Source organism: Xenopus laevis, chromosome 3L (genome assembly GCF_017654675.1).
Source record: "Xenopus laevis strain J_2021 chromosome 3L, Xenopus_laevis_v10.1, whole genome shotgun sequence".
In the NCBI taxonomy this organism is placed as follows: domain Eukaryota; kingdom Metazoa; phylum Chordata; class Amphibia; order Anura; family Pipidae; genus Xenopus; species Xenopus laevis.
In genome coordinates, this window is record NC_054375.1 from 34,133,656 (window position 1) to 34,154,638 (window position 20,983).

The 20,983-nt window shown below is 34.3% G+C and overlaps 1 protein-coding gene across 27 annotated transcripts in view; it reads right to left on the reverse strand.

The window, feature by feature from the left end:
- pcdhga3.L (protocadherin gamma subfamily A, 3 L homeolog) overlaps positions 1-20,983 on the reverse strand; it is a 279,136-nt gene that overhangs the window by 105,716 nt on the left and 152,437 nt on the right. For 2 of the 27 annotated variants that reach the window (XM_041584913.1, XM_041584905.1), the window contains exon 1: positions 18,024-20,834. The exons of 21 other annotated variants lie outside the window; for them this stretch is intronic. In XM_041584913.1, the coding sequence (XP_041440847.1) occupies positions 18,024-20,441 (2,418 nt within the window). In that variant the 5' untranslated portion in view covers positions 20,442-20,834. Of the gene's footprint in view, positions 1-73; positions 2,914-6,148; positions 8,690-18,023; positions 20,835-20,983 lie in introns of those variants that run through there. 4 more of the 27 variants (XM_041584922.1, XM_041584921.1, XM_041584920.1 and 1 more) reach the window with 2 other exon arrangements.

Genomic DNA, 20,983 nt, shown 5'->3' on the forward strand with positions numbered 1-20,983 from the left:
TATAATTACTAATCATATTTTTACTTGATTTACTTCATTAACTGTAGGTATGTTTCACATAAAAATCTTTTACCTGGGGAACATCCATAGGCGCCATGAAATTAAAATCATTTATTTCAGAGGCAGGAGGGAAACAAGCCTGATAACATTGCCCTTGGGATTCTGGAGGAACCATCCTCACTTCCATGTATTTCAAAGTCCCGTCTGAGTTCAGGTAAAGTGTTGGTTTATACTGGTCTGTGTAATGCTTTGTCTGGTATTTGTTTGAAAAGCAAAATCCGCAGCTACTCCCATAATTGTCCCTTTTTAAGCATTTGACAAGTAGGATGAGGAAAGTAATAAGAGAAACTAAACTTATGGCAATCAGTGAAATGATTAAATACAAAGTCATATTTGGAGATGTTTGAGAATGAGGGCTCAAATCCTGAGATTGTGGCAACTCTTGTGCGATATTGTCAACAGAATTTATAATCATTGTAACAGTTGATGATAATGCTGGTTCCCCGTGGTCACTGACTGAAATGACAAGATGTTGCTCATTAGTATCCACTTCAAGGAAACTTCGTATTATTCTTATTTCTCCTGTATATTGAGAGATCTCAAACAAAGTTTGAGTTAAGGGCTCGATAATCCTGTAGCTAAGCCAAGCATTGTGTCCAGAGTCAAGATCCATTGCAGATATTTTGCTAACCAAATAGCCAGCAGAAGCAGACTGTGGAATCTTCTCTTGTGCTATAAATCCCTTTGAATCTCCAGGATATAGCACAGTGGGAGCATTATCATTTGTATCTAAAATAAATATGTAAAGTGACACATCTGAAAATAATTTTGGAGATCCTGAATCTTCCACTCTTATAGTTACAGTAAGAACTTGAAATTGTTCATAGTCAAAAGAACGCTGGGCATAAATATCACCATTATTGGGATTGATGTACACAAATGAAGATACAGAAGAGCCATCAATTTGACTTTCACTTATTGAATACGTCAGCTCTGAATTTGATCCTTCATCAGGATCCGTGGCAGAAACAGTACATAATAAAGTACCAGGTTCATTGTTTTCTTTTATATGAGCATTGTAAACAGGCTGAAAAAACACTGGACGATTATCATTGACATCTGAAACATTGAGAACAATTGCAGTCTGATTACTTAAAGTCGGCGATCCTAAATCAGAAGCTGAAACTTGAATAGTATATTGTGAGGTCTTCTCTCTGTCCAACCATTCACTAGTCACCAATGAATATCTGCTTTTGAAAGGCTGAATTTTAAAAGGCAAATTTGATGACAGATCCAGCTGTACTTCTCCATTTTTCCCTGAGTCTTTATCTCTCACAGTGATAAATCCAACTACAGTTCCTATTGGAGCATCTTCAGGCACTTCATTGGCGTTAGAAGTAAAAATAATTTCTGGGGTATTGTCATTTATATCCTCCACTTCAATCTGGATGATGCAGCGTCCCTCTTGTTTTGGTGTGCCTTTATCTATTGCTTTGACATATAACTCATAAAAATGTGACTCTTCAAAATCCACCAATCCTTTAATATATAATTCCCCTGTGCTTGGATTCAAATCAAATATTTCTTTTGCTGCAGTTGATGTGTGATAATCAAAAAAATAACTCATTTCAGCATTAACTCCCTCATCTAGATCTGTGGCATTAAGCTTCATAACGACTGTCCTTAAAGGGAGATTTTCGAGTAAAGTGATTTTATAACTTGGCTGATCAAACACTGGGGCATTGTCATTAACATCTAAGACAATGATTGTTATTTGGGTAGAACCAGACCGTGGTTGTTCTCCCCCATCAAATGCAGTAAGCAATAGTTCATGTTGCCCTTTTTCCTCCCTATCTAATTTTTTTTCAAGTACTAATTCTGCAACGAGCGTCCCATCCTTCCGATTCTTTACAGACAATGAAAAGAATGGGTTTTCATTTATCTTATACTGCCTAATATCGTTGATTCCGACATCAGAATCTTCAGCCGTAGCTAGAGGAAACCTAACACCTGGATTTGCAAATAGCTCTATAATTTGTATAATTTGATCAGCTGATGAAAAAGAAGGAGAGTTATCATTAATATCTAATATTTCTATATCTACACTGAACAGTTCAAAAGGCTTTTCAATGCCTAGTTCCAAAGGCAACAAACAGGTCAAGCTGGAACCACACAGGCTTTCTCTGTCAATCCTATCTTTAACAATCAAAGATCCGGTTTTCTGATCAACAATAAAATATCTGTCATTTCCACCGGATCTTAAACTCAATTGTCGTTTCTCAATATCTGCCAGGTTTAACCCCAGGTCTTGAGCCACATTCCCTGATATTGTCCCTGGTTCTGACTCCTCTGGAATAGAATACCGAAGCTGCCCAGAGACCCAGCCCCAGCTATAAAGGAAAAAGAAAAATACTACTTGCCATTTCCAATCTTTTCCTGGGCTTTGGAAGTCCATATCTTAGATCCCTTTATCTAATATAATAGAACATATATCCTTTTAAAAATCCATGTATCTTTTGCTTTGATGTTGATCCTTTGACAAGAAAATAATCCTTTAAAATATCCCAGGAATTTTCATAGCAACAGCAGCTTATTCTTTGTTAGTCAGTGAAAAGATGGGAGGGTGCTTTTTGAGAATCAGAGGGAGGAGTGTGAAGGTATAACATGGCGAATAGCTGAAAAATGGTCTAGCTAAAGAAATAGTTGACAGGATTGCCCTCTCCTGGCCAAAAGTGTTCATTTCACCAAGTATTTTAGGCTATAGTATGAAGAGTTTCTTAGAAATAGTAATATTGCATCCATTATAGTTTTCCTAACAAAATTGTAAATTAAAGTTTTTGTCCTAAATTATCTAATACTGGCTAATTACATTTGTTATTTGTAAGTCTAGAAAAAAAGTTCTAATATTAAACAAAATGTTAAAAATACAGAGTCTTATAACTGATATACCCATTGTCAGGACTGGATTAAGGGCCCAAGGAAACTGGAGAATATTAAGGAATCTTTGCTATGAAAATACAGTAAAGCAGTATGGGCATAACTAGGAATTTGACAGGCTTCAGACAAATTAGCAGTAACACTCAAAAGAAACAAAATGTGCAAAATCTGTCCTGTTTGCATAATAACAAAAATAAAAATAATACAATGATCAAACTGCTGTAGATTTCCCCACTTTTAATAGCACAGTGACTACCAGCAAGACATGGCCTAGGGACCCATAATGGCTTAAATAATATAGTAACTAACAGTATTAAAACATACAGTGATCCAATATGTAGACAGGTGGACATGCGTGAACATCATAGGACTATAAGGGAGATGCAGCTTCTTAGTGAAGGTTGTGCTCTATTCCTCCATTACATGTGAAAAAAAACTATTTTTTCTTTTATGACTAACAAAAAATATGCAACATCTGTATTATAGAGGTTAACTTGGTATGCCTGTACACATTGATGAGCTAGAATAGCATTTAATGGGACATGTCAGCGAAAATTAAAAAAATAAAAAGTATAAAACTACTTAAAATTAAACATGAAACTCAAATTGTTTCTCAAAAATTTATTTATAAACCACAGCTGTCATATATTGTCTTCCCTGCTTCTATGATACCGTCATAGCACATATAGCACTCCCCATTCTGCCCCTTACATTGCTCCTCCCTCCTACTGCCTATCAGTGGCATAACTAGCGTGGACAGACCTGGGTGCTGGACATGCACCCGGAGATGCAGCTTCTTAGTGAAGGTTGTGCTCTATTCCTCCTTTACATATGAATGACTGAAAAAACAATTTTTTCTTTTATGACTAACAAAAAATATGCAACATTTGTATAATAGAGGTTAACTTTGATAACATTTGGAAAATTGATGGTCTGTTCTGTTCCCTGTATTTCATTTTTCTTGTTTTTTACATGTTGCATTTTTGTGTTTGTAAAAATAAAAAATATATATATTATATAATTTAAAAACACAGCAATCCACACAATTATGTGGTATAGTGACTTTCAGTACTAAGAAGTATAGTGAGCTAGAATAGCATTTAATGGGACCTGTCAGCGAAAATTAAAACAATAAAAAGTATAAAACTCCTTAAAATTAAACATGAAACTCAAATTGTTTCTCAAAAATGTATTTATAAACCACAGCTGTCATATATTGTCTTCCCTGCTTCTATGATACTGTCATAGAAACTTCACATATAGCACTCCCCATTCTGCCCCTTACATGCTCCTCCCTCCTATTGCCTATCAGTGACTTAATTAGCGTACCCAGGCCTGGGTGCTGGACATGCACCCGGACTCCAGCCAGACCCCTGTTCCTCTGGTTGCAGCTGTGTCGGGCATCCCCTGCCCCTTGGAAGTAATGTCACTGCTGTCTATACACACACTTACACAGCTGTACTTGGGCACATACATCAGGTGTTGCTTTTTACACAAAGCTTACATTGATTCTAAAAGAATTTAAGCAACAAGGTTTGACTAATTTGAGAAGTGGAAGTATTTTTTTTGTTGATTAACATGAAAGCAGAAAAAATTGATTTATTGCTTAGGTGACAGGTCCCCTTTAATGTCACAGTGTCTCTCATAATGAAAAAAGCACAGTGACTCCTATGATTAAAAGGGAAATTGATGCATACAATATTTTTAAATTCCAGCTTTAAAATGCAGAGTGACCTCAGTATTGAATGACTCCCAGAATTAAGGCACATTAACGCATGGCATAGTAAACATCAGGTCTGGAACTAGGAGAGGCAGCTGCCTAGGGTGTAAAAATGGGGGAAATGGGCAGGTAAATTTTAAAGGGCCTTCTGCCTACAATGTTCACTCCCCTCTATCACCATGACGTCACCTAAATGACTAAGCATTACTTGGTACATACAAATAATACATACATACATTCCACAGAAATATTTCACATCTCGATAAAGATAGAGACTTTGATAAACATTTCTGTTCCTTTGTTTTCTGCAGTTATACAAACTGAATGGCCAGACATTAATGCTTTCAATGTGTGTATAAATATTTTCTATTACATTTAGCATCATCCAGCATACTAATTCAAATGAATTATGCAAGAAAGTCTCATTCTTTAGTGATGTTAGCATACAAATTGTATTATTTAATAAGTAAACATTAAGGGAGTTACTTATCAAAGGTAGAATTTCAAATTTATGCAAAATTTTTATAAATTTGAATGTACTCACAACTCAAATGAGAGGTCATTTATGAAAAAACTTGAACGTCTAATATTCGATCGAATAGTCCCGGCCCAAAAATTCTAATCAAGATTTCCTCTGAAAAAAAACCTTGAATGTCAGGAAGACAATTAATATATTCAAATGGTTCAACGGACCTCTGCTGTTGACTTGTAAATGAACTCGGCAAGTTTTATGTGGTGAATATTTGAATTGGAACTGTTTCCATGGTCGAGGTGTGATAAATCTCACATTCCAATTTACATTCGAGTTGGTGCTTTTAAATTCAAATTTGTCAGTTTTGATATAAAAAGAATTTTGAAAATTCAAATTCGAATTTACTATTTGTACCTTAATAAATCTGGCCCTAATTAAAAACATTAAACAAAACAGACATAGGGGACAATGTAACTATATTTACAAGGAAGTAGGGTATAGAAAATCAATTAATTTGTTATAGAAATTGCAGATCTACACGGCAACCTTCAAATTCGCTACTATAGCTACAACTTGAAACTTATTGTACAGTGGACTTCCCAATCAGACCAGAAATGCTTGTGATACCAACTGCAATCTGCATGTTCACGGAGATCAGAATCACATTCATGAAGGCAGGTTTAAACCATTTAATCCTAATATATTTTAATATTTAATTTTTATATTTGAAGAGAAAAAAAGTGACTGCACATAGACAAAATATTTTTAACAGACTGGGAAAACTATTTTTCCAACATTTTCCTTTAAAAAAAAACAAAAAGACAAAATGCAAATTTGTTTAAATTAGGAAACATTTAAATGCTGATTGAATAACTACTTTTCTAATTAAGGAAACTTCATTTAATAATTATATCCCTATTAAATAAAGTATTGGACAAAAATAGTAATGATCATCAAACCTGATTAAGCTTATTAATATTGGTAATAACTGTACGATCAGTGTCACAAAAATCTTTTACCTGGGGAAAGGTTATTGTAGAATCATTGTTCTCAGAAGCAGAAGGGAAACAAGCCTGATAACATTGCCCTTGGGATTCTGGGGGAACCATCCTCACTTCCATGTATTTCAAAGTCCCGTCTGAGTTCAGGTAAAGTGTTGGTTTATACTGGTCTGTGTAATGCTTTGTCTGGTATTTGCTTGAAAAGCAAAATCCACAGCTACTTCCAAAACTGTCCCTTTTTAAGCATTTCATAAGCAAGATGAGGAAAGTAATAAGAGAAACTAAACTTATGGCAACCAGTGAAATGATTAAATACAAAGTCATATTTGGAGATGTTTGAGAATGAGGGATCAAGTCCTGAGATTGTGGCAACTCTTTTGCGATATTTTCAACAGAATTTATAATCATTGTAACAGTTGATGATAATGCTGGTTCCCCGTGGTCACTGACTGAAATGACAAGATGTTGCTCATTACTATCCACTTCAAGGAAACTTCGTATTATTCTTATTTCTCCTGTATATTGAGAGATCTCAAACAAAGTTTGAGTTAAAGGCTCGATAATCCTGTAGCTAAGCCAAGCATTGTGTCCAGAGTCAAGATCCATTGCAGATATTTTGCTAACCAAATAGCCAGCAGAAGCAGACTGTGGAATCTTCTCTTGTGCTATAAATCCCTTTGAATCCCCAGGATATAGCACAGTGGGAGCATTATCATTTGTATCTAAAATAAATATGTAAAGTGAAACATCTGAAAATAATTTTGGAGATCCTGAATCTCCCACTCTCACAGTTACAGTAAGAACTTGAAATTGTTCATAGTCAAAAGAACGCTGGGCATAAATATCACCATTAATGGGATTGATGTACAAAAATGAAGATACAGAAGAGCCATCAATTTGACTTTCACTTATTGAATACGTCAGCTCTGAATTTGATCCTTCATCAGGATCCGTGGCAGAAACAGTACATAATAACGTACCGGGTTCATTGTTTTCTTTTATATGAGCATTGTAAACAGGCTGAGAAAACACTGGATGGTTATCGTTGACATCGGAAACATTGAGAATAATTGCAGTCTGATTACTTAATGTTGGTGATCCTAAATCAGAAGCTGTAACTTGAATAGTATATTGTGCAGTCTTCTCTCTGTCCAAATATTCACTAGTAACCAATGAATATCTACTTTTGAAGGGCTTAATTTTAAAAGGCAAATTTGATGATACATCCAACTGTACTTCTCCATTCCTCCCTGAGTCTTTATCTCTCACAGTGATAAATCCAACCACAGTTCCTATTGGGGCATTTTCAGGCACTTCCTTAGTCTTAGAGGTAAAAATAATTTCTGGGCTATTATCATTTACATCTTCCACTTCAATCTGGATGAGGCAGTGTCCCTCTAGTTTTGGTGTCCCTCCATCTATTGCTTTGACAAATAACTCATAAGAATTTGAGACTTCATAATCCACATATCCCTTAATATATATTTCCCCTGTCTGTTGATCTATGTCAAATATTTTGTTTGCTGAATCCGATGTATGCTCATCAAAAGAATAACTAATTTCAGCATTGACAGAATCGTCCAAATCTGTGGCATTAAGTTTTGCAACAACTGTTTTTAAAGGGAGATTTTCTAATATATTGATTTTATAATTGGCTTGATTAAATACTGGTGCATTATCATTAACATCTAGCACATAAATGGTTATCTGAGTAGAACCAGACCTTGGATGTTCTCCCCCATCCAATGCAGTAAGCACGAGTTCATGTTTTCCTTTTTCTTCTCTATCCAATATTTTTTCCAGTACTAATTCTGCAATAAGTGCTCCATCTTTCCTATTCTTTACAGACAATGAAAAATATGGGTTTGATTTTATCTGGTACTTACTCACACCATTAACACCAACATCTAAATCCTGAGCAGTGACTAAAGGAAATCTAACTCCTGGATTTGCAAATATCTCAGTAATTTTAATAATCTGATCAGCAGTTGAAAATGTAGGGGAATTATCATTTATGTCCAATATTTCTATTTCTATACTGAACAGCTCGAACGGATCCTCAGTGATTAACTCTAAAGGCAGTAGACATGTAAAGCTGGAACCACATATATATTCTCGGTCAATCCTATCTCCAACAGTCAATTCTCCGGTCTTCTGGCCGACAATAAAATATCTGTTGTTTCCATCAGATCCCAAACTCAACCTCCGTTTCTCAATATCAGCCAGAGACAACCCAAGATCTTGAGCCACATTTCCTACCAATGTCCCTGGCTCTGACTCCTCTGCAACAGAATAGTGAAGCTGTCCATTTACCCAGCCCCAGCAATAAAATATATAGAAATATACTACTTGCCATTTCCAATCTTTTCCTGGGCTTTGGAAGTCCATATCTTAGATCCCTTTATGTTAATATAATTGATTATAAATCCATATAAAAATCCATTTACGGTTTTGATGCTCTTTTGATGAAAAATAATCCTTTCATTTGCATTCAGAATATCCCTGGAATTTTCATATTGACCGACATCAGCAGCTATTCTTTGTTAGGCAGTGAAAAGATGGGCGGGGTATTTTGTGATTCAGAGGGAGGAGTGGGGAGGGATAACATTATGAACTGATCTAGTGGATCTTGGATGACAAGGATGCCCTCTTCTGGTTAATAGTATTAACGTCACCCACAATTTAAAATAAAATAAAGCATTTCATTAATTTTATGAAAACAAATGTAGGTCACTTACATTGTTGAAAATAAATAAGAACTCAGATCTGCTGTGTCACAAATTCAATAATGTAACATATTTTTAAAAGTGTCTTTTTGGATTTTTGTTTTCATGTCAATAACATGTTTTTTTGATCATAATATTTTATACTACCTTTATAGCACACACACACAAACACAAAACATATAAAAAAAATTAATCACTGTATTTTATGCTGATTTAATTAGTTTAGGAAATTATTTTCCATATTGAAAAATTCGGTTAAGTTCACTTAACAGAAAAAGTAAAATATGACTGGCCATGCAAGCATTTAACATAAAGAACTTGGAAAAAAAATGGATATAACACTAGATAGCTTTATTCTGCATATTTTGTTGTATTGCATGCTTTATTTAAAAAGATATTATTGTGCATAGGAAGATGTAGTGATGCATTTCCACAACACACTATGGGAGCTCTGAAAGTAGAACCTATTCATGCAGGTGTTACTTTCATCTCTAACTTGCATCTGTGAACCGTATACTTTGAAACTGTGCCTAGTTCATCAGAGGAGGCCTAATAAATTGGTGATGTAAGGAGTCCATGTAGCATAAAAATAACTTGTCAATAATGTCCAAACACACACAGTTTTGCTGACATTTTATTTGGTTTGCACTTGTAAATAAGCCTTATCATACCATCTGTAAACTAGCCAAGCACTGCTATAAATAGACCAGCTACATATACAGGTATGCGATCTGTTACCCAGAACAACCAGACCTGTGGTTTTCCGAATAAGGGATCTTTCTGTAATTTGGATTTCCATACTGTAAAATCTACTAAAAAATAATGTAACATTAATTAAACCCAAAGGAATTGTATTGTCTTCCATAAGGATTATTTATATTTTAGTTTGGATCAAGTACAAGGTACTGTCAAAATGGAGTCTATGGGAGATGGCCTTACCCTAATTCGGAGATTTCTGAATAATGGATCCCATACCTGTACCCACATTACTCATTATAAAAAATCGTTATGAATTGGTGTATCTGGTAATGCAACGATTAATATTTTAGTAAAGAAAGGTTTCATTTCACAACACTTCTATTATCTTTGTTATTTTTTTTATCTGAAGAGTGGTTCACTGTTTACATACATTTACCTAAAAGGACCAACAAAATAAAAAGTAATGACAGTTTTAAGTATTGCTATCTTTTGTAATATGCTGATAAAGTTTTTGTATTTATAAAGGAAACAACCATTTTGCAGTCACTGCTGACTGCCAAACATGTACTAACAAAAAGTCAGCATTTTGTTCCCAAACGTTTCAACATGCCATTATATAATAACAATTAAAATTCTGTTCAAGTGTTGTTTCAGAAGAGAAACATTTTTTCCCTGAATATACTATTTGGTAGTTGTTTAGTAGTTAGTTGTGTTGAACATCTCTTGTGTCTTCTATAGATTCTTAACCATGCCTTTGTATTCCCCCACATTTTTTAATCATGATTCATTCTCCTTCAAGGAATGGAGGCAAATATATATATATATATATATATATATATATATATATATATATATTTTAAATTTTTATACATAAGAACGGAACATACTTTACTTTTACATCTGGATTACAAGCTGCATATCACATATCATTTACGTCAATATGAAAGAATATGGCAGTGTGTGCTGAATGCTTCTATTAATCCTACTCTATTTATTTACATTTTTGAAACACAGTTCTATTCGATTACATGCAGAGGTTACTCTCTCATCCATGTTAGGATAGAAATGATTGAAATTTTCTGGCCCTTTGTAGTAGAAAATCTACAAGGGCCTAGGGTGTTCATTATATGCAGAGAGCTGGTTGTCACAATTTTGAGTAAAAACATATGTTTAAAAGAACATTACTCATGTACTTTGGTATAAATGTAAACTACAGGTGGTCAGGAAATGAAAAGCAGATTGTTAAAAGGAAGAAACAGTCTGTTAAAAATATATGTACATATTAAGTAGACACTATTGGTATATTTTAAAAAAACACACAGAAACAGATTTTCTTATAAGTTTAATTGAGAAATTCTTATGGATTCACAGCAGTTTGAATATTTTACTTATACGAATACATTCCTGACTATCAGGAACATTTTCCCGGATTGATTTTGGTCATGTCAATTGTTCATTCCAGTTGTAAATCCAAAGGTGGTGTGTAGTGGGTGGTTGTTAACAATAAGGAAAAACCCACCAAAATTCTCAGTATGTTTGTGAAGTGGTAACCTACCGACCAGCTTGTAAAAATTACAGAAAGTAGAAATTAGAGTTTTTAAGCAATGGCATAACACTACACGATAAAAGAGAAACCTGTATATACCAGTGGTATCCATTATCTGAAATGTTTTAACCACGAGATTTGAAATTGGATTTGGAACTTGGTGCACCAGGATTTATGGCTACTAAAAACATTTCAACATTAAAACATATATTTAAAAAGGTTTATGCTGGCTCAGCTAACAGTACAAAGTTGTTTTTATATTATTGTGTCAAAATTTAAACATGACACTAAAGGAAATCACAATACCATATTTTTAATATATCCGACATATAGGGGATTATTTATTAAAGATCGCGTTCTGTTTTCTCAGAAATTTGAGTTTTTGGAGGGAAGTTTAAATAAAAAACTAACATTTTTTGGGAACAAAAATCTAATTTTTCTAAATTTATTATGCCCTGAAGTTGCTAAAAGCCCGAAATCGAAAATACTCCAGCTAAAACCTGTTCAATTCATGTAAAAGTCAATGACAGAGGTCCCTTTAAGTATTTGAAGGTGTTTTACGCTGGTTTGCACTTAAAAACGTGATAAATTCGAGGTATTCAAGGTTTCAATCGAGTTTTTTACATTCGTATTTTTCATTAAAAAAAAGCAAACATTCGAGTTATGAGTTTATTTGAGGTAGAAAAAACCTCACAAACTCGACCTTTGATAAATAACTTTGTACTACTATTTTTAAAAATGCAATGGGCATAAAATTATTCATTCTTAGAACCGCTAGAATGGAACAAAGGAATCACTGGGTAATACAAATCTGCTCTTTATACATACAGCAAAGGCATCTGACAGTCTATCTTCCTACATGGTTAAAAATAACAATAATAATTAAAAAATTCACATTATAATATACTGTATGTTTAATTTTATTATATTTGTGCTTAAACATGTGTAAATAGTAAGGGTTAAGTGTGAGAAGTGTGGTGAGCTACTGAATTTTGATGGTGATTTTGTTTGATTTCAAAAGTGCTTCTGGAAAATGCACTGGCAATTAGGCCTAGTTAGGGACTTCATATCATGTGTGTAGTTAGCGTCCACAATGACAAGCTTTGTTTGATATTTTTGTGTTGTAACTGCAGGAGTTAAACGTGCTGGCATTTCTTTGCTTTACTTTTTTTACTTTAAAAAGCCATAATTCTTCCCTTAACATGCAGATCCTTTGACCAAAGTAATCCTTTTGTTTTTATTTCCAACATCCTTGGAATATTTTATTGTGACAGTGGCTTTTCTCTGTTAGTCAGTTTAAGGAATGTATGGTTTTTTCCAAATCTGAGTGTAGGGTAATCAAATGAACAGCTCTATTGACGTATCTAAAACATATTAATGGATGTCTAGTCTGCCCTCTGCTGGATAACAATATGAACATCCAATTCTTCAGGTTAAAGCATTACGTTTGACCATTGATTAAACGATGACCAAGGAACAATTTTAAAGCAAAAACAGCATAATGTTGTTGTTAAAATAAAGCATTATTTAAAATATAACTTATTTTTAACTGTTTAATGTTCTTTAAATATGATGAGCCTCAACTCACTTGATTTAAATGTTAACTTGTTGCTTGACTTGTTTAGGGATGGGAAAACTTTTTTGCCTGTGACAGATTTGTGGCTAAAATTGTGGTATACCTGCAGCATTTTGATTTTTGTAAATCTACGCTAGACTTTTGCCATGCGTTCTGTTTCATCAGAAAAAAAGCAGCTTTTTATTTTACTGTCAAGCACATCTAATGTCTGTTTGGCAATATTGTGGCATCAACATCCCTGTGCCAAGATTGACAGTCCCCTCTGCATCATTATGGATATATCATAGGTATTATATTAGGTTGCTAGCTGGCAAGTGTCCATACACAACCTGGCACTAGTGTTAAATGAATCTGATGCCTTTCTCTTCGCCAAAAATTCAAACACCTCGAAGCCAATAGTCTTTTTTTGTGAAATTGGCTTTTTTCTCAGCAAAACATTTCATATGTACTCTACATGGCACACCATGCAGACCAGCCCCACAAAAATGTCTTTAGTTTAGTTAATATCATTTTGCTTTCACATTCATTCTAATGAATTTTGTCAAAATTTCCAATTGTTTTGAAAATGTAATTGCAAGATAAAATGTGCCAGTTTTGTTCATCACTAACTGTTAATTAGTTCAGCTTGACCTTAAAAAAACCTTCCTTTAGTCTTGGAATTCTAGGGGAGACAGTCTTTGGTTCATGTATGTTAAGTGAATGAATGAATCTGTCCCATCTTGTTTAGCTCCATTTTCTGACGCGTAACAAGTTTTTGTGCACATTTTTTCTTGCCATGACTTTTTTGTCTAGTTGAATTTTTGTCCAAATGCATTACCCCATTAAATGGCAGCAGAATTTCACATTTTGGTCATGCGAAATGCGTGCCGTTTTTGAAGCATTTTGTGCTCTCTCACTTTAGGGGCATTTTCTGAGAGGAAACCTATAGTTTACCTAGGAAAACTATACATTGTTTTTTTTCCAGAGAAACTAAGCTTTCTAAATCTGCCTGAGTTTTCATGTATTTCCAACTCTTGATTTACAGCACTAAATACCAGAAAAAAAAGAAAAATTCCTATTTTTCATAGTATATGAATTTATACCCGAAAAAGATTTCAATTTACGCTTGAAAATGCAACTGATTTGGAAAGCCTTTGGAAAGCCTTATGTCTCTTGAATGTGCCAATACCAGATATATATAGTTTTAGGGAGATTTAGGACTTCTGTACAACAAAAACTCCCTGCAGTATATTACCGAATTTTGAAAGCACTAAGGTAGAAAACAGCACACTTTAGATTCAGAAAAATCCTGAAACAGTAGGTTTACCGCAGAAAACTATATGTTTTTGGAAAGTATACATTCTACCAAATCTAAAATGGGTACCCATGCCTTGTTGCTACACACTACAGAGACACAAGGCTTTCTCAAATTTGTCAGTTTTGGTGAAATATCAAAAAATTGCCTCAAAGCTTCAACTTTCCAGCATCATATTGTCCATGTATCATTACGTACCAAGAAAAAGCACCCTAAATATGATTGCCAGGGGTCCACTGAACAGTGGAGCACACTGTGCATATATTTAACAAAGTATCTGGCATTTAGAGATCCCAAAATGAAGTTAGCGCATACAAATATTTCTGTTGGTAACTTCAGCTAATGAAAAATCAACACATTGATTGCATTGATTTCACAGAAATATATGTTTACCCCCCAAAACCATACATTTTTGGAAGGTACACATTCTACTGAATCTAAAATGGGTACCGATGCCTTTCTGCTCCAAACTACTGAGTCGCAAGGCTTTCCCAAAATTGTCGGTTTGGTGACATATCTGAAAAATGCCTCAAAGCTTCAACTTTCCAGCATCATATTGTCCATGTATCATTACCAGCATAAAGCATCATAAATATGAACACAGGGGTCTACTAAACAGTTTGATGCCCAATATGCATAGATTTACCAAACTAGGTGGCATACAGAGACCACCCAAGTCCAAATAGTGCATATGAATTTTCACGTATGAGCTCCTGGTATTTGTATTATGCACCATAAGACTCCCTAAAAGCATGGGGACCCTAGTAAGACCCACTTATATTTTCAGAAAGTACACATTCTGAGGAATCCAATATGGGTAAATATGTGTTTCTACTGCAAACTGCCAAACTGTAAAGCTATGCTGAACATAAAGATTTTTACAACATTTCTGAAAGTCGTCATGAAGCTTGAAATTTACCCCATTATATGCCCCACATTTCGTAACATATCAGCATAAACCATCCTAAATATGAACAACAGGGGTCTACTGAACACTTTGATGCCCAAGATGCATAGATATACCAAACTATGTGACGTACCGAGACCACCAAATGACAATAGTTTATATAAATTTTCACGGCTGACACTCTGGCTGCTGCAATAAAAGCATTCAGTATGTGTATTATGTGCCATATAAGACCCCCTAACAATAAAGAGACCCTAGAAAACCATATATTTTCAGAAAGTACACATTCTGACGAATCCAATATGGGTAAATATGTGTTTCTACTGCAAACTGCCAAACTGTAAAGCTATGCTGAATGCAATGGTTTTTTATCAAATTTCTGAATTTCGTCACAAAGCTTGAATTTTACCCCATTATATGCCCCACATTTCATAACGTATCAGCATAAAAGCCATCAGAATTACAGTTTGAATATTTTAGCTTGGCAAAATAGGGTTTATGGACAGAATAAAGCAAGCAACACTTATGCAGAGCTGAAAATGCAATAAAATGGCTAACAATGCACCAAAATCCCCAAAATGTCAATATAATCACCGAAATAACATACGGTTAGTGAATACGCTATTCGCAAAGTCAATAAAACATTTTTTCAGCCAAAAACACAATGATGCGATAAGGGAAAAAAAAAAAGCCACACAACAGCGTATGTGTGTATGCATGTGTACAATTGGTAAATTGTGTGCAAATGTGTGTGAGTGTGTGTGACCCACCAAGTGTATGTGACCCTCCTGATCCCCCAAAAATGTATGTGAGTGTGTGTAAGTGTAGATCTAAGCATGTATTAGTGTAAAAAGTGTGTGTAAGTGTATTTTGTGTGTGTGTGTTACACTAACCTGGGGTGTGTAGCTGCAGATCTGTGTCTATGATGGCAGGAGGAGTGGAGGAGCAGGAGGGAGTTGCCAGATCCATGGGCGTGGGCGTCACTAGAGGGTTGCGGAAGTAAGTGTAGCAGCAGCAGCGCGCAGACATGTGTGTCTGTTGCGCCCCAGGGACCCCTGGACAATCGCACCCCAGGGGCCCCTTTCCCACCCACTCTGCTCGTTGCCTAGGGGCTTCTGAGCGAACGGGGAAGGAGCGAGCAGCATTTAAAGCCACTCCCCCGCACGCATATGCTGCAGAATGTAGAATCTATGTTCTGTGGCCTTTCAAGATACTTTTCCACAGAACGTTTCTGTGGCACTTAAAGGGTTAAAGTCAATGCCCATTTTTTCTTGCAGCAATTTTTTGTTTCAAAAGATTTTTTTTCTGATGCAAATTTTTGCCACAGTTTTGTGAAAACATTTCCAGATGCCGAAAAAAATTGCTCATCACTAATTTAAAGGTTTTATTTATGTTCAAGTAAAGTGTTGGCTTTTATTGGTTAGTGTATTCATTGAGCTGTTATCTGTCTGACAAGGGAACTCTGCAGCTGCCATTTTTAAAAAAATATGTATATATAAACAAGGTAAAGCAATAAGAAAATCTCACCAATTAAATAATTAAATATCAAGTAAATTTGTTAATGTTTAGAAATCATATTAATTTCTGAGATAGTGGCATTTTTATCAAATACATTTACAATCACTATAACAATAGACATCAATGTTGGTTACCCATAATCAGTAAGATAACAAGATACTGCATATCATTTTCCACTTCTAATTTCATGAAAACTTTAAAATTGCACTTATTTCCACTGTATATTTACATATCATTAGTAAAATATAACAATTCACAACATCAAGCAAAAATAATTAAATTTGCTAAAATTATGAATAAAGGATTAGATGATGTCTGCCCTCTGTTGGCCAATTTTGTTAACACCATCTATTTTTTAAGTTAAAGAATAAAAAAAATATATTCCTTTTCTTCTCACTAATTTTTATTTGTAAACAAATATAAAGATAGTTATTAGATACCGAGATCTTTGTTATTTTTTTCAATAAATTGTTTATATCATGGCTTCATTTTCTAAATATGTTCTGAAACATAACATCTGTAAGATCAATTTTTTCATTTGTGTTAGTACTATATTACAGGTTTATTGCAAGTATATTGCATTTTCTAAACTGTATAATGTTATAAAGATATTTAATCAATGTTACAGTTGTTTACATTTATTAAATATGTATTATAGACACTTAGGGGTTTATTAAGCAAATTCCGATTTTATCTCAACATTTTCTGTTACAAACTCTGATCAAATATGCTCAGGTTTTTTATTATTTATTATTTGCTTTGTGGGAAAAAATCAGATTTTCACGTTTTTTCAGATTTGTCACCTGAAAATTCAGATTTCTTATGCTTTTTTGCCTGAAAACTTTGAAAACTTTGGGGTATTGCACGAAAACAATCATTGGGACTTCTCCCATTGACTAATATGCAACCTTGACAGGTCTGACATTCCAGATTTTCTGATTCAATCTTTTCCATCCTTGGGGTTTAAAAAATTCTAAAAAAATTTGTGATCTTTTACAGGTCAGATTTTCTACAAAAAAATAACAATTTTTTCCAGAATTTTTGTAAATAACCCCTTACAGTTATTTTCGTGACACTACTGACACCACTGAAATCTCTCGCAAATAATTATCTGTATAATTAAAAATAAACTTAAACCAAAATAATTTATAAATTACTATTTATGGATTAAATTATACATAATAAATTACAGGGTATTATTCTAGTGAATACAGATAAATAAACACCGAAGCAAGCCTAGTTTAATTAAACAAATTAATATAGCCATGTTAGCATGAATTCAAAGTCTTTTCATCACAACTATTAAACTATGCAACTAGTAGACAGATATGTACTGTAACTGCACGGCCAATATTTTATAAAGCACCTGAAATCTGTTAATTAAAACACTGACTGCATTAACACAGACATCTGGTATTAACTAAAGGCACAGATCAGCAACTGAAAATGGAAAACAAGAAGCCCAAAATGATACTGCAAAATTTGGAGGCCATTTGTTGTGAAATAATATTTTGAAAGATATGAAAGAATATTTTGTAGTGAGAAACTGCAGAACAATGAATTCTGACATGTATAAAATGTAGTGAAATACAACATATTTAAATAAAAAAAAATAGCACTAGCTCACCTGGATTGGATCTGTTAACAACCTACTGTCTGAGGAGGGCTCAGTCGACCGAGAGAAATCAAGAGGCTTTGTAAATATAAAATCATGTGGTTCAGTGGCCATAGGGAAACATGTTTGGTAACACTGACCTTGTTCTGCAGGAGTCATCCTTACTTCCATATATTTTAATGTTCCATCAGTATTTAAATAAAGTGTTGGTTTATACTGATCTAAATAATTATTTGGCTGTGATTTAACTGAAAAGCACAAGCCACAGTTTTCCCCATTGCCATCCTTTTTTAAGCATTTAAAAAGCAGAATCGTAAATGTAACAAGGGAAACTAAACTGATGGCCACCAGAGAAATAATAAGATACAATGTCAAGTCAGTCGATGTGGGATTTTTTAAAAGTTCTTGAGATTTTGGTATCTCCTGTTCAGTGTTGTCTGCTATATTTATAAATATGGTAACGGTTGTTGATAAAGTGGGTTCACCATGGTCACTGATGGAAATAACAAGGCTTTGTTCAGTGCTATCTGTCTCTTGGACACTTCGTACAGTCCTGACTTCTCCCGTATAACTAGAGATCTCAAAAAGTGTAGGAGTGGTAGACTCAAGGATAGTGTAGGTAAGCCAAGCATTGTGACCTGAGTCCAGATCAACAGCAGATAATTTAGTTACATAATAACCAGCCGATGCAGATTTTGAAAGTTTTTCTTGTTTATTGCTAAATTCCACTGAAGTTTCTGGATATAGCAAAGAGGGTTTGTTATCATTTGTATCCAAAACAAAAATAAAGATGGAAGCATTAGAGTATAATTGAGGAGATCCTAAATCTTGTACTTTTGCAGTGATTTGTAGTACTTGAAACTGTTCATAATCAAAAGAACTCTGGGCATAAACTTGACCTGTATTGGAGTTGATATAAACAAAAGAAGCTATAGTAGATCCATACACTTGGGTTTCAGCTATAGAATAATCTAGATTTGAATTTGATCCTTCATCTACATCAAAAGCAGATACAGTACACAATAAAGTACCTGGTTCATTATTTTCTTTTATGTATGCACTGTACATAGACTGAGCAAACACTGGAGCATTGTCATTAATATCTGAAATATTCAGAACTATAACAGTTTTATTAATTAATGGAGGAGAGCCCAAGTCCGAAGCTACAAGTTCAATAGTGTACTGGGAAATCTTTTCCCTGTCCAGATATTCACTAGTGACCAAAGTGTACCTGCTTTTAAAAGGCTGAATCCGAAATGGTAAGTATGGTGGCAATATTAGCTGTATTTCTCCATTTTTTCCTGAGTCTTTATCTTTCACAGTAATAAACCCAACAATTGTTCCAAGAGGAGCATTTTCAGGCACGTTATTTGTTTTTGAGGTAAACAAAATCTCTGGGGTATTGTCATTTGCATCTTCTACCTCAACCTGGATAAGGCAGCGTCCCTCGAGTTTTGGAAGTCCTTTATCAACAGCTTTTACTGACAACTCGATGAAATTCAACTCCTCATAATCAACAATTCCCTTTATAAATATTTCACCAGTGTCTGGATGTAAATCAAATATTCTTTTTGCTGAATCCAATGTATGGTGATCAAATGAATATTGAATCTCACCATTAGTACCTTCATCTATATCTGTAGCATTCAGTTTTATAATTAAAGATTTCAAAGGCAGATTTTCTTGTAACTTGATTTTATAAATAGGCTGATCAAACACTGGTGGGTTGTCATTGATATCCAGAATAGTAATAGTAACTTGGGAAGATCCTGTTCTTGCTTGTTCCCCACCATCAAATGCAGTTAGAGTAAGTTTATGTTCTTTTGATTCTTCCCTGTCTAGAATTTTCTCCAGAATGAGTTCTGCAATGAGAGTTCCGTCCTTTCGGTTTGTTACAGACAAAGAGAAATTTGGATCTGGATTCAGTCTATACTGGCTGATGCCATTAATTCCTACATCTGCATCCTGTGCAATTTCTAGTGGGAACCTAACACCTGGGCTAGTAAGTAACTCTGTAATTTTTATAACCTGATTTGCATTGCTAAAAACTGGATAATTATCATTTATATCCAAAATCTCGACTTCCACACTAAGCAGTTCTAATGGGTCTTCAATAACTATTTCCAAAAGCAATACACACCTTAAAATGGACCCACATAGGCTTTCCCTGTCAATCCTCTCATTCACAGTCAGAGCTCCTGTTTTCTGGTCAACAAAAAAATATTGGCTATTTTCTTCTGATCCCAAACTCAGTCTGCGTTGATTAATATCAGCCTGTTTTAATCCCAGATCATGTGCTATATTCCCTACTAATGTGCCTGGTGCTGATTCCTCTGCGACAGAATAATGGAGTTGTCCTGAGACCCAGCCCCAGCTACAAAGGAAAAATGAACACATCACTTGCCATTTCCAAGCCTTTATGGAGTCCATATCTTGAATGGTCTTGAATGAATGGTTGAAAATATGGATTCTTTTATAATCCCATGTGCATGTCTCCGAATTGCAGATGCTTTGACAGATAAATTAATAATTTTTCTGGTTTCCAAAATATCCGTATTGGTATTAGAACAGCAGTGTTCCTTTGTGTGTCAGTGAAAAAGGAGGGCGATTCACTGAGACAGAGGCGGAGAGAGGAGGGACAAAGTATTTACATCCAATATCCATGATTAGCATGCTATGTCTGCCCTCTCCTGGCAAATTGTGATAACTTTCAGAATGGTATTCTTCTAAAGAATGTCTATTCTTTATTGTAAAGTCATACAAAACATTTTATGCCAATAAAATTAATTGTAATAGAAAAAAAATACTACAATAAAATATTAATTACCTTGCTGTGTTTTTTTCGCTGCAAAATTTTGCCTTGGGTTTGCCAACCATGGTTTGCTGCAAATCCATTATATATGAATATATATATATATATATATATATATATATATATATATATATATATATATATATATATATATATATAT